Source organism: Ananas comosus, linkage group 11 (assembly GCF_001540865.1).
Source record: "Ananas comosus cultivar F153 linkage group 11, ASM154086v1, whole genome shotgun sequence".
Lineage (NCBI taxonomy): Eukaryota > Viridiplantae > Streptophyta > Magnoliopsida > Poales > Bromeliaceae > Ananas > Ananas comosus.
The window spans coordinates 8,353,798-8,368,629 of record NC_033631.1 but is presented as its reverse complement, the minus strand read 5'-3'; the positions used below and the strand labels follow the sequence as shown (position 1 = coordinate 8,368,629).

Here is a 14,832-nt window from a genome sequence, read left to right as displayed (position 1 = left end):
TATCAAAATCTAACCAGGGTTAAATATTTAATCTATGGCTAACTAAATTTTTCTAAAGGATTCTAAGAACATGAATATATTTGAAAATATCTGGACTTTTGTAAGAACAATATATAACAACTAAATTTTTTAGAGATATATTTATTATTTATTATATTTATAAGGACCTGTATGAAATTAATCCTTATCCCTATGAACTCCTCGTGCCCACTACTTATTTATAAACGGATATGACTATGATTATTCCCTCGCCATGTGCTCCTTCCTGTGTGTAGTACGCACTTAATTAGGTAAAAGGACGATCACATGTGTAGGATCACTCGGAATAATTTTTAGGGGCTACAAAGATTCCACAAAACTAGCTATGCTTCTATTTTCGGATTAATTCGGAGAGTATGCATTGCGTACAGTGAGAAAGTTTAATAAGAATAAGAATAACACGTCGCGTAAATCACATCAATTCGATTATAAGATATAATATTTACATTAAATTGCTAGTTTCATACTCAAACTATGGGGCGGGTGACATTTCGAGTTCCACAATATAATACAGTTGAGTAAAACATTCGCGCATCGTTGATATATCAAAGTGACGTGGCATCATCAATTGCAATACTTTTTCAACAATTCTACATTAACAAATTGTTAATATTTAGCCAACTAAATTGAATTATACGATTTGATTGTAATAATTCTGAAAGTTTCAAGTTTGAGAGTCAAAAGTGTAGAACCAAAGTGTAGCCAGACTCCTAATTTGAGGACCAAAAGTATAATTTGCCCTAACTTTTATGGTCCTACTAGAAACCAGAGAAGCATATATCCACATCTTTTGGGTTAAAAGCATAAGAAGCTACTAACAACAAATAGGTCTTGGTGGTTGGTACCCGAGACCCAAATTCGAATCCTAGTTGATTCACATTTCCAGCTAAGTTTATTTCTAAATGAAATAAATGAAGCGNAGTTGGTGTACGTGTGAATCCGGGGCCAAAAAAAAAAAAAAAAAAAAAAAAAAAAACAAAAAACAAACAGGTCTCGTTTTACTAACCGTCTCTAGAGCAAGTGGCAAAAAGTTTGGTAGTTGGTATTCGAGACCGAAGTTAGAATCCTAGTTGATTCATATTTTCAGCTAAGTTTATTTCTAAATTAAATAAATGAAGCGGGTAGCGTACTACCTATCTCACAAAAAAAAAACAAATAGGTCTCGTTTTACTGACCGTCTCTAGAGCAAGTGGCAAAAGGTTTGGTAGTTGGTATTCGAAACCCAAGTTCGAATCCTAGTTGATTCATATTTTCAGCTAAGTTTATTTCTAAATAAAATAAACGAAGCGGGTAGCGTGCTACCTATCTTTCCAAAAAAAAAAAACAAATAGGTCTCGTTTTGATGTCAATTTTAGAATCTCAGGACATGCATGTTTGTGGATGTCAATATGTTGCTGTTTAATTTTTACTGCAACAGAAGCACTAAATTTTTCTAACATCAAATATTTTATTGAAAATGAATGTTGTTGAAATCAGAAGTGCGGCCTAACAAAACAAATAATTGTTAGTGCTTTCACAAGGCTTTCTTGTTGGAAACATAGTTATCCATCTATTTTTAGATAGGGTTAGGTGTTTACCCCTTCCAAATAACTCCTGTACAAAATATTGTGCCAATACTTTTTTGCTTATAAAAATGTGGTTGTGGGTCCAAAAAGGCATCATTTAATTCAGAAGCCACTGTCTATGAGGGCATTTTGGGAAGAAAATAATTTTGTTTTCTTAGCATGTCTGTAGGCCCACACCAAAAACTCCAACAGGTATTAGATTTTTTTTTTTTTTTTTGGTTCCGAAAAAAATTAAGGGTTAAAGAAAAGTAAGATGGACACAATAGGCATAATAAGCTAATAGACTTAATAAAATGATTGTAGTAAGATTGCTCAACAGAGAGAAATAAAGAACAAAACTGCCCAGCGCAATTCGATGGTATACGCAATTTGATTTCTGCATATGCATTTAGAAATGGAGTGTGACTTAGCGCCAAATTTCGTAGGAAAATAAATATGACGAATATAGAAGTATTTGGAGTGAGGCTTTACTGACATAGCGACATAGTTCGAGAGAGAGAGAGAGAGAGAGAGAGAGAGAGAGAGAGAGAGAGAGAGAGAGAGAGAGAGAGAGAGAGAGAGAGAGAGAGAGAGAGAGAGAGATGGAATGAATGACAGTTCTGCTCACGAATAGCAAGAGATCAACCCTAACTTATTAGGTCCGCAACCGAAATAAATAACAACCACTAGTAGGATTATTAGAACAAATAAATTGTATAGTATGTTATCTTTAACTTCATATTATGTAGAGATGTGTACAAAATAATATTATTTTTGTAAAGTACAAATGAAAAGGTTTACTTTTTATATTTCTTGTTCTTTACATATATTTATATATACACCCTTTTATATATATATATATATATATATATATAACTAGGCTACTATACTATTAATAGCACCAAGTTATTGGTGCTACCAAGTTTTTGGCCATTGGATTAAGAGATGTGTGGTTAGGATGATGTGGCCTCCTTAGGGTTGAGTGGGTGGTTGGTTAATAGTATGATCTAACGGATGAAAATGGTCAAAAGGATAGATCTAACGACAGAAAACTTGGTAGCACTAAATATTTCGTGCTATTAATAGTATAGTAGCCAGACTCATATATATATATATATATATATATATACATATATATATATATATATATATACATATATATATATATATGGAGTGTATATATATGTATAATATATTTGGCTTAAGCTCTTGAAAAGTTGGTCATGTCTATGGGCTCTGCTTTTGTACTTGCAAAGCTTCTTTTTGCTTTTTCCTTGAATTACTTTGTCCAGAAGAAAGCAAAAAAGGTGGTGTCGAGATAAAGTGGATCACTGCTTTAAGTCAAAAAAAGAAACAGATGACATACTGAATTTTTAAGCTTGAAAAAGAAACTTTGTAGTAAATTTCCACAATAAAATGCATGTTACAACCCGGTGGATATCATATTATTTGCAATTTATCCATTTACCATATTTGTTTGGTAATAAAAAGTAAAGTGTTCAAAAAAAAATAAAAAAATGTTTATTTTCACTAATTCTGTAAACCAAATAAGCTCGCGGAATAGGCTATGAGCATTGAATCAAAATCGACACAAAACTACACAATTAAGAACTTAACAGTAATAGTATCACTGACCGTACCTAGCATAGTTTGCTAAGAACTTAATAATTAGCATCTCTAAACTAAAAATAAAAATTTAACAGTATTTTTTTTTTTTCACTGTTAAGTAATTTTTGTATTTTGTCTTTTTAACCTTTTGTACCAAAAGAGGAAGGTGGTAAGTATTAATAACCTCTTAGCAAATGCCACATGATGCAATAAATACAAGGTGGCTACATCCATTCATTCCCACAATATTTTATATGGTAGAAGCACTAACAATAAAGTAAAAGCATGGCATCTCAGTGTGTAGCATGGCCCCTGTCCAAAGGAGATGCATCTATAACAACCACTTTTGTCCACATCCCTCCTCCAAAAAATTAGTACACTATACTCATCAAAAAAGTATACTATCTATAATATTATGCTATAAAATTAAGAGAGAAAAAGCTCCTTGAGGACCAATTATAAAAAAAAAAAAAAGGAAGAAAAAAAATAGGGGCACATTGCTGTTGGGCTCCTGAAGAGGCAAGAGAGAGCAACATAAACAAGTGGAGAGCATAAAAGGAACATCCCAAAAATGATGGAAAAGCACTTGTATTGTTTTTTTATCTCATTTTCAGCAAAAAGATCCACTTGTGATAGAATATATATAAAATGAAGGATTTAAGTCAAAGAGATGTAACAATTTGCATTTGTGCAGATCTTTGAAAAGGAAAAGAGAATTAGCAGTAATAGAAGGAGAGTTATCCATGAGCATGGTTAGGTCAATTGAAGTTGAATTCATTGATCACTATACTAACTACTGACTATACAGATTGGATAACAAATGGATTAGGACAGCAACTTTTTGTCTCTAAATATTAGCTCTAGTTTGTATTGTATCTACTTTGTCAGTAATAAGAACTCTAGATACTCTCTCTGTGGCATTAGTCCAATTTTCACATTAATTACACACGGTTACGGCTAATTATGATCACGACATTTAACCACCCACACTTTTCTCATTGAAAAAGTCATAAACAAAACAAGACTCCATTATCTAATAGATTTGAGATCAGATCAGATCAGATCAGATCAGATCTTCCTTGGACTTTGATCTGAATCCAACTGTGAACACTCCACTGGCATCATTATCCTGCAGCGAGTTTTTTGTTTCCATTTACTAAATTATAATAAGTAATTCTAGATATGTAAGTTTCCAGTTCTGAAGCAGCTGCACATAGAAGCTATTCTAAATTATCCTGTGAGTTAATTCTCCTTTTCATGTACCTCAGGATGCTCTAATTCCATTTCCTAAGTATAGCCTATGATTAGATCAAACTAGCATAGACAATCAAATCATAATAGTAACTAACTAAAAAGGCAAAAGACCAAATGTAGCTCAGAACAACCAAACTCCGTGATAATCTCGCAGAGCATAGATATATGATGCCTCTACCTTTCTCAAGCATTGTTCTTTTCTTATCACATTATTCATATATTATTAAAGCAAAGGAGCCACAAGAGCTCCCCTCCACACGAGTAGCCGCATACATAAAAAAGAGAAAAAAAAAGATAACAGAACCAAAGTTTGTCCCATTAACATAGTAGTATTAGTAACAAAGAAACACACTCTAACCAGTGTTCTGCATACCAGCAGCAATGCCCTTCATAGTTAGAATGAGAGTGTCCTCGAGGCCGGGGGCGTACTCGCTTGTGGGGTTCAGCTTGACGAGCTCTGCCGCTGGCTTGGTCGACTCCATTACCTCCTTTGATAGGTGGGGCCGGACTTCAACATCGTAATTCGGGTCCCTTATCCGCTTCAGCGTGTAAGCTTGGCACACATTTAGGGTTGTGATGTACGCGTTACGGAGGCGTAGCCTCTGTTTCAAGTAAGGGTCCCCTTCCAGAAGATCCTTGTGGGCAGCAACCTAATTCCCAGAATAGAACATGTTAGTAGGATGGCTTCATGAACAAATATTCTGGAAATAACAAAATTTGAGGGTGAAAATAGATCAGAAAACATTCACTTTTTCCGGTTACAGACATGGGTCGAGGTACTCTATCCAAACATTATGTTAGAAATTATAGTGTATATTATAGATGTTTAACAAGATGTATAATTTTTCATGCTTTTTGATATGAACGCTATTCTGTTTGTTCCATACATTGCATTGATGTGGCACTACATAATTCCTTGGAAAGAGCATGGATAAATTGTTTCTGATTTGTGTCTCTTTGCGAAACAAATATATGTTGATATCTGTATCCACATCCACATTCACAAGAAATATATGGATAGGGATGTGGTTTACCCACTATCCAGTCCATCTCCGAACCGTTTTCGCCCATTATAAGATTAGCCGGCACATGGCATCAAAGTGTTTTACAAAAGACAGCAGTTAGGAAAAACAGAATTACCTGAAGAAGCAGCTTTTTGGTTTCTTCATAGTTGTTTCTAAGTCGCTCACCAAATGGCCATAAATCCTCAGACACCAGCAGTTTATCGTACAAAGCAGCTATCCCAGGATTTCCCTTGGCAAAAACCATCTCAACTAAGTCAATTGTAACCCTGAAGAAGGGCCATGCATTGTACATCTCCTGGAGAGTGTGAATATTCCTGATATCCTTTTCCATGACATACTTGAATGCCGCGCCAAAGCCGAGCCACACAGGAAGGTGGAAGCGAGTCTGAGTCCATGCGAAAATCCATGGGATTGCACGTAGAGATTCAATGCCCCCACTCGGCTTTCTCTTTGCTGGCCTGCTTCCGATGTTCATCCTACCATATTCCATCTCCGGTGTTGCCTAATCAAGTTTACCATCATTAGCGATACATTACGCAATAACAGAGACAATGAGAAGCAAAGAAAAGAAAAACTAAGGAACATCGAACGACCATGATCGTAACAAATTACTCTATCTCAGGTACTACGTAAATAGCACCAGAAGTCCCCAACCGTTTTAAGAGGTTTCACTTTCATCCCAAACTTTCAATTGTTATGACTGGGTCCTACCCTTTGCGTTGCCTTGCAACCGACCTTTTCAAAGGTCAATTAGGTGACAGTTAGACGATGATTATATGGATATTGCTGTCAAATTTGACCAGAATGGTAGCATTAATAATAAATGGAAGATTGGTAACTAATGCTAGCAATTGAAAGATTGGGGACCAAAAAATGAAACTCCAATAAAAGGTTGAGAAGCACCCTCCCTATGTGGTGGTCACTAAGCAGGAACAACACTATGTAACAGCTAATGGCTGGAGAATCATCCGAATTTGGCAAACTGACAAAATCCAAAACTTACCAGGCGGAAATATTCAACAAAACGCGGTTCTTGGAAGACAATCGACCTATACTCCTTAGTAGCCACAACAGCCATCTCGTCCATCAGGGCCCGCCACTCCGGCTTGGGAGGAATGGGGGGATGCATACCATGCTCGAGAGTAGCGGCAGTGAAACGCTGAAGTGTCCTAAAGCACAAGTGCTCCTCCCCAAATGACTGTTCAATTACTTCGCCCTGAACAGTAACCCTAAGCGACCCATGAATCGTGTCTGGCGGCTGAGACAATATAGCAAGATGAGTCGGGCCACCTCCTCTCCCAACAGTTCCACCTCTCCCATGGAACATAGTCAGTTTCACCCCGAACTGCTTGGCTACTTTAACGAGCTCTTCTTGGGCTTTATATAACTGCCATGCCGCAGAGAGCCGGCCAGCATCCTTCCCAGAATCCGAATACCCGATCATGACTTCCTGCTTTCCATTGATCCTGTTCCTATACCACTCAACAGAGAACAGACGAGCAACAGCAGCGGGGGCCGCCTCGAGATCTGCAAGCTTCTCGAAAAGCGGCACAACTCTCAAGGGTTTCTTCACATGGCACTCCCTTTGTAATAATTCAACAGCTAGAACATCTGAAGGGGCTGTGGCCATGGAGATAATGTACGCACCAAAGTTATCTGAGGGGAGTTCAGCTATGACGTGCAATGTATCCAAAACATCAGCAATTTCCTCTGTTTTGGGGAGGTCGGGGCCAAATAACGGCCGTTTGCCATTAAGTTCAGATAAAAGCCATTCTTGGCGTTTCTCTTCAGGCCATTCGCGATACGATCCGATTCCTAAGTGCTTAGTTATGGCGTCAATAACGTCAGTGTGTCGGTCCGATTCCTGCCTAATGTCTAGTCTGACAAGAGAGAGGCCGAAGGTTGAGACTTGGCGTAAAAAGTCAAGGAGGCTTCCATCGGCGATGGGTCTATCACCGCATGCACAAAGGGATCGGTAGCAGAGCTCAAGAGGCTCCAAGAACTGCAAGAGAAGGCAATGAAGTTTTAATTCAATGAAAATGAAGAAGTGCAGAATCTCATGTAATTTCTCAATGAATTACAATTTTAGTGTTGAAGGTCTGAACATCCTCATTTGGTTGAAAATCAAGTGTAATAGATCTCTTTCAAGAATAACATAGTTAATGTTTCTATCAGTTACCTGCTCAACATCGGTGAAACTAACTTCCTCGGGAATGTCAGAATATCCATTTGATAATAAATGACGGGAGCGCTCACGAGTGTTGTATAGTTTATCCCTGACATCGCTAAGTATGACGCGGTATGGCTCACTTGGAGGAACTTGTTTCCAGAATTCTGCATTGGGGCAGGAACAAGAAATATTAGAAAATCTATTAAAGCGCTGGCTTCTGTTTACTGCACTAATTTGGCCTAATACGCTGAGGAAAATAAGTATGTTAAAAGAAAGAAGCACGCTAAAGGAGAATATAAATGTATATTTGTACTTTCACACAGTAAGCATAGTTAAGAAACATCACTACGAACACCAAGAAAAGTAAAGGGAAAAAGATGCTTTGCAGTGCAAACCATTCTTCAAATAATTAAAACTCAAAGAGATGTACCTATATGTTTGTCAAAAATCTTTCTGAAAGAAAAGGTGGCCAAAGTTTCATTTGAAGCAAAAGACAATGCAACTCCATAAATCCAGGAAAGAAACTGGATGTTCATGTACCTATATAGTGTTTCGCAGCATCTTTCTTCGAGGAGCGGTGTAGTTCATCAGCTCGCACTCGGAGTTCATCACTGCAGCGCCACATAGACAACTGACAAACAGTTGCAACTTTATCAGCAAAGTTGAGATTCACACAAACTACCTTTACGTAACAATGTACTATTTGATACCTCAAACATTAGATCCTCTATCTGGGAATAATACAAGTTTGCAGCCATCATTCTAGCCAGCAAGCAAACATCCCTTGTAACCTCTGGTGTCACTCTTGGATTTCCTATAATATTATAAAGGGGTTAGATTGGACCTTACAAATAAGGCATATAGGGAATCTTGTTCCAATAACTGATGCTATCTACAGTAACAGATACATTAGAGAGAGGTAGTAACATATATAAATATTCACCCTCGCAAAATTAACTAGTCACATATATATCCCAGCAAAATCTCAATTTTTGTGTCGTTCACAAATTTAATATCTCACATGAAAACTCTTTTACTCTCATTAAGGTACCACTTAAAAAAAAAAAAAAATTTCCGATACAAAATCAACACACCCCATGTAATTAATGACTAAACAAGGTATTTTGGTACCAATATACAATTTCTATGACTATATATTAAAAGTAAGATTTTTACAGGAGTATATATATATATGAGTCCGGCTTCCATGCTATCGATAGCACCAAGCACTTGGTGCTATCAAGTTTTCTGCCGTTAGATTAACCCCTTTGATTATTTTTACCCGTTAGATCATACTATTCAACCAACCACCCACTCAACCCTAGAGGGCCCACATCATCCTAACCGCACATCTTTTAATCCAAGGGCAAAAAACTTAATAGCACCAAGTCATTGGTGCTATTAATAGTATTCCAGCCTAGTTCTATATATATATATATATATATNGCCCAACACTCTCTTTATATATATATATATATATATATAGAGTCCGGCTACTATACTCTTATGAGTACGATCGCCCTCGTACTCATAAGTTGTTTTCGATGATAGAGCTTCCGAAACGACGATCCACACCATTAAACATTATCTAGAGTATTTAAAACCGCTAGAAATTAAATTTCATAATTTTTTGACATCATTTACCTTACGATCAAAAGCTCACAAAATTGACAATTTTTAACGGCCGGTATGGGATACTTGCTAGTTTAACGGTGGAAAAGAATCGGAATAGGTTGAATTTTTGATAGAAAATTCTATTAACTACCTAAATAAAGATCAATAACTCCGATCTTAAATTAAAGGATCCGATCATCCATTTTTAGACGATGTTCGATTTTGACCATTAATTTTATGCCCGCTTGATGGACTTTATTATGATTTCGAAAAATTACAAAATTTATTTTCTAAAAGTTTCAAATACTCTAGATCATATTTAATGGAGTGGATTGTCGATTCGGAAGCTCCATCATCGAAAACAACCTAAGGGCCCACTACTCATAATAGTATAGTAGCCCTACTCTATATATATATATATATATATAAATATATATATATATATATATATATTTGTGACCTCTTGATTGTAAGGTAAATGATGTCGAAAAATTATAAAATTTGATTTCTAGAAATTTTAAATACTATATAAAACGTTTAACGGTATGGATCGTTGATTCGGAAGCTCTATCATCGAAAATGACTTATGAGTACGAGGGCGATCGTACTCATAAGAGTATAGTAGCCGGACTCTATATATATATATATATATATATGTATATGAATAATTTTGCAGGGACATAAATGTAAAATATCCTGTTAGATAAAAGAAGATAGGCATAGTGCTGTTTCAACTTTCTGTGTAGTCAATTCCTCTCTGAAGAGGAATAATAGATAGCATTAAAAATTAGACTGCATTATTCGAGTAAGTTCTAAACTTCTAATGAAATAGACAATACTCTGGAAAATTAGAAAAATTACAACTTCATTAAGATAACTCATACCATCACGATCGCCACCCATCCAAGAAGAGAACTGGATAAGAGGGGCATTGTACGGAACACGTTCATTTATCCCAATGTTCTTTAGAGCAGTATCGACTCTACGCAAGAACTTAGGAACACCCTTCCATATTGTCTCATGGAAATAGCTCATCCCGGCACGCATTTCATCTTGGGGAGTGGGAGGAGTTCTTCGAATCTCATCAGTTCTAAAGGCAGCTTGGATCTGCATAAGGCAATAAATCATAAAAGATAAGGAAATTTGATTTGTCAGATAGGCTAAATAATCCTCTTTCGTAATACACAACGGCAACCAAGAAAGTCATTGGTAAGACAGAACAGTATGTGAAATTGTCTATCTTAGCCCCAAATTGACAACTTCCTTTTGCAGCAATAGCACAAATATATTTCAGTTACAGCGAACAACTGATTATTTGGAGCTCTATCGATGCACTGAGACAATCAGTGAAGATCAGGTATGACAAATTCAATGCTAGTAATTAAGCAAGAATAGCAGCAAGAGTGCCCATGAGTTAGGTTCTTAGATTTGTCGGAAGAAATTCCAAGCGAATAAATGCCTAAAAAGCACGAGAGAGAGAGAGAGAGAGAGAGAGAGAGAGAGAGAGAGAGAGAGAAATTCTAAAGGAGGGTGAGGAGGAGAGACATATAGAGATTCTAAGGGAAGGTGAAGTGGACAGTAGAAAAATAGAAATAAATTTTGTATTACACTATTGAGTTTGGAAAATGACTTTCGTATTTTTTATCCCTCGCTTTTAACTCGTAATGATCAGCTTTTGCCTAATTCTATTGTACCTTCTAATCTTCTTTTTTTTTGTCATTGCACATTATCAAATCTAGCAGAGTGAATTGAAGTAATTTCCTCTGAAGGGATCCAACATTAAGAGAAAGCTTATCAAGGGAATTAATATAAGACTAGAAGCTACAACAGATTAAGATGTATAAATTATTGGGGCAGCTTGATATAATGAAGATTCAGCTTCACAGCCCTTCCTCTACTAGATCTTAAGTTCTTAACCCCTATATTTTCAGATAAATTGCTAGACAATCTATCTATTTTGACATCCAATTTCAGGGCTGTTATTGCATGAGTAAGGTATGAATATTCAGAGAAAATCTAAAGGATTGCATTTTCTCTTCAAAGTAAAACCTTCGCACAGTTTGTATATGGTCACTCAAGATCAAGAAAGCCTTTGCTATTGTTATAAAAAGGAACATCAAATACCCAGATCAAAGACATGCAGTATCTTTAAGAAACTAATTTATGTAAAGGTATTGAAAATATGGTGGGAATATAAGTGGAGAAATAGCTCTGTTACTATCAGCAAAGACGGAAAATAATTAACTCCAAGTTTTGGACACATGCTATATATGATAATTTTTTCATTTATTCAAGAAACTATTTTTGCTTGTAGTGTTGATTTAACTTCCAAAATCCTATTTTCTTCATTAGTGTTTCATGGAGTTGATATGGAGTTTCTCAATTTCAAGACTTAACTAATACAACTATAATATAAATTGAAGTGAAAATGATCAAACTGAGACAGTTTCATACCTATAACATATCTAAACCTAAGTACTAATCATACATATTATCTAAATTTGGACTCAAGGAATCTTGATTCACGATACTTTGTAATGTGTGGGACCTTAGATCAACTGGATAAGCATCAGATAACATAATTCTTAAGTAATGATGTCAGTAGTTTCAATTTGTTTAAGGGTAGTAAGGCCGGCAATATAAAAAGTCTTGTGGACAGGAGCTGATGCCGCACCAAATAGCGCCATGTTTAATTAATGGTGGAGCCCATGCACTTGTTTAGCCATGATAGAGGAGAATAAGGAAAAGGGCATGGACAGCATAGCACTTCTTCAATTCCCTCCTTTTTCTATTCTTATGTGGGTCATAAAAAATATTCGCCCCAATGCCTTGCATCTAGGTTATGCTCTAAGCATCTAGTTACTCTTTTGCATGTAAACATGCTTAACAGGCTCGCCGAATCTGCAATGACCATTGTATCAAGGGGGGCCCATATACAATATGCCATATGCATTGTCTATTTAGAAAATAGAAAATTTGTAAGTCCGCTTCATCTCTTCTTATCAATTATTCTTCTCTTATCAATCTCCTCTGCTCTTTTCATAAAACATTTAATCTTTTCAATTGATGGAAAACCTCTCCTACACTTGAATACAGTAAAAGATATTAACCCATTACCAGATTCACTTTGCACCACATGACACAGCTTTTATTGGTCCTTTTAAGTAGCTGATTATAATTGTTTTCCACACCGAACTTTGTTATCTTCCAGATCAATGTAAGTTTATGCGAAAAGAGGAAGTTACCTCTCTCTGGAGAGCCTCATCGAGTTCCTGCTTGTCATTAGGAGTAATATCCTTCGCATATAGTTGAGTCAAACAATTCCTTACCCTGTGAGAGAAAATCGCATGAATATATGAACGAATAAATATGACACTCCAAATAACTCATATCACTGTAACTCCCACATATCGTACATACATGTAGTGAGAAGCCTCAAATACGGGTACTTCGAAGGGAAATAGATAGTGTAAAAGAGTGTAAAATTACTAAGAATTCACCCCTAAAAGGAAGAAAGGAGTGAAAAACAAAAATAAATGTCTAAAAAATTGTTCAGGTAGTGATGCATCAAGTAAATCAGGGTTAATTACAAATTTAGTGCCTGATCTTTGACCTGTTCCTAGTACTCAAAGTTTGTTTATCAGAACAATTAAGTCCTTCCAGTAATCTACGATCTTAACAAGTTCCACATAGCACTATCATTAGACTTTTCTTTGTTAAAATTGAATATTGATTATGCGTTGAAATTAACATCAAACTTCAAGAACCAAATTGAGACTCCGAGGGTGAATACGAATTGAGGGCCAAACTTCACATTCTGAGGATGAAATTAGTGTTTGGGCGAAATTTATAATTCCAAAAGACTAATGATTTGACTAAACACAAACCTTCCATGCTTCTGAAGAAGAGATCTCCTGACCGACTGGGTCGGGTGTGCGGTCAGAACCAAGTCGACAGTCTGGTTCTTTAGCGCGTCAAATACCTCCGCGGGGGACTTCTTCAGCTGCATCACGAGCCGCTTGAGAGTTTCCTCGATATCCGATTCAGTCGTCGCGGAATTCTCGTCCGCGAAATCGCCCTTCTTCAGCTTGATTCTCCTCCTGTAAGCAATCTGGACCTCCTCGGCCAAATTTGCTAGGTTGAGCATGTGCGAGAACGATTTCGTGACCACGATCAAATCCCCGGCATCCAAGCTTGTAAGCACATTCCCTAGTTCATCCAGTTTGTGGGAATCGTGCTTCCCTTCGTACTCGGCGGCCAATTCATAGCACTCTTGAACCTAAATAAGCAAATATAGACCGATTTTCACTTCAATAGATATATATCTATTTGTGTTTCTCCTTTCACCGCAATTAAAATGGTAAAAAATCAAAGAACAAAGAACAAAGAACATAAAGCATGGTTTGGATTAACATTTAGGAAGTACACTTCACTATTTTTTTTTTACTTTTGAAATTCTACAGATTCAAATGAAAAAACCAAACAAAAGTTCATCCCAAGTTCTGCAATGTGATCCATAAAAAAAAAAAAGAAGAAAAAAAAAAAAGCTAATACTCATTTGGATCATTCTAAGAAATGGGTATCTCTCAAAATCGAGATTCTTATCAAAAATTTCCTAAACAAAAATTACCAAACAATCACCCCAAAGATGCGAAATGGGTGTCTCCCCAAAATCAAAATCCCCATCAAATTCCCCAACAAAAACATCATTAAAACACACACACAAAAAAAAAAAAAAAGTGCGATTTCTAATCTAGTACCATTTCTCTGAGGTCCTCGCCATGGAGATCCTGGAGGATGTCGAGGAAGCGATCGAGGAGGAGCGCGTCGTACTCGACGAGCTTGTCGTCCTCCGACACCTTCCCCGGCGCCAGCAGCCGCAGCTGCGCGTCGATCGACGCCAGCTTCTCCACCACGTTCCGCGACATCTCGCTCCTCCTCCTCCTCCTTCGCTCTAACCAACTCAGCTATTACCACACTCTTTATAAATAGATAGATAGATGAAGAAGAGCACGAGAAATTGGAGGATTGCGGTTGAGGAGGGTGGAGAAAAAGGAAAAGCGATTGGGAGGGCAAATAACGTGAGAGGAAGAGGGAGAAGAAGAAACGGAAAGAGATAGAGATCAAAAGGGAAAGGGATCTGGAGCGTGAGTAGAGAGTGAACAACTCTCTGGGGTTATTTATAGAAAAAATGTCGTCTCTCTCCCCTCCTCCTCCTCTATGCACCAGTGCAGTGTACTTCGATTGTGTATAATATTGGCTGTAAATAATATATACGGCCCAATGCAGGTATTCCTAATTATTAAATAATTAAGCTAATTTCGCACCGCTCTATGTAAGTATATCAAATAATAAATATATATTTTTATAAAATTTAATTTTTTATGTTTATTTTTATAAAATTTTACCTGTATTCATATTTGTTTCTATAGTTTGTTACCGTTGAATCACTATTTATTTTTTAACAGAGGATAAATGAAATAATATTTTTACTATTACAAATATATCCTTTCAAAAACTCCAACTATTAGAACTATGTAGAAATATTCTTCTCTTTCCTTTTTGCTATCACAAATAA

The 14,832-nt window shown here is 36.4% G+C and overlaps 1 protein-coding gene across 1 annotated transcript; it reads right to left on the bottom strand.

Moving 5' to 3' along the window:
• LOC109717254 (phosphoenolpyruvate carboxylase 2) lies at positions 4,563-14,182 on the bottom strand. Its single transcript, XM_020242923.1, has 10 exons — positions 14,015-14,182; positions 13,142-13,533; positions 12,500-12,584; positions 10,139-10,361; positions 8,351-8,454; positions 8,181-8,271; positions 7,650-7,804; positions 6,474-7,472; positions 5,586-5,972; positions 4,563-5,095 (listed from the first exon to the last, which is right to left on the bottom strand). Exons 1-10 carry the CDS (start codon positions 14,180-14,182, stop codon positions 4,799-4,801), a joined length of 2,901 nt encoding a protein of 966 aa, XP_020098512.1. The 3' UTR covers positions 4,563-4,798.

What these genes read in the sequence shown, in the direction of transcription:
- LOC109717254 (XM_020242923.1), bottom strand. Translation starts at nt 14,182, where the DNA reads ATGTCGCGGAACGTGGTGGAGAAGCTGGCGTCGATCGACGCGCAGCTG. An exon ending in ATGAGGCTCTCCAGAGAGAG is followed by an intron (nt 10,362 to 12,499) that starts GTAACTTCCTCT and finishes TGCCTTATGCAG; the next exon opens with ATCCAAGCTGCCTTTAGAAC. An exon ending in GATGGGTGGCGATCGTGATG is followed by an intron (nt 8,455 to 10,138) that starts GTATGAGTTATC and finishes ATAATATTATAG; the next exon opens with GAAATCCAAGAGTGACACCA.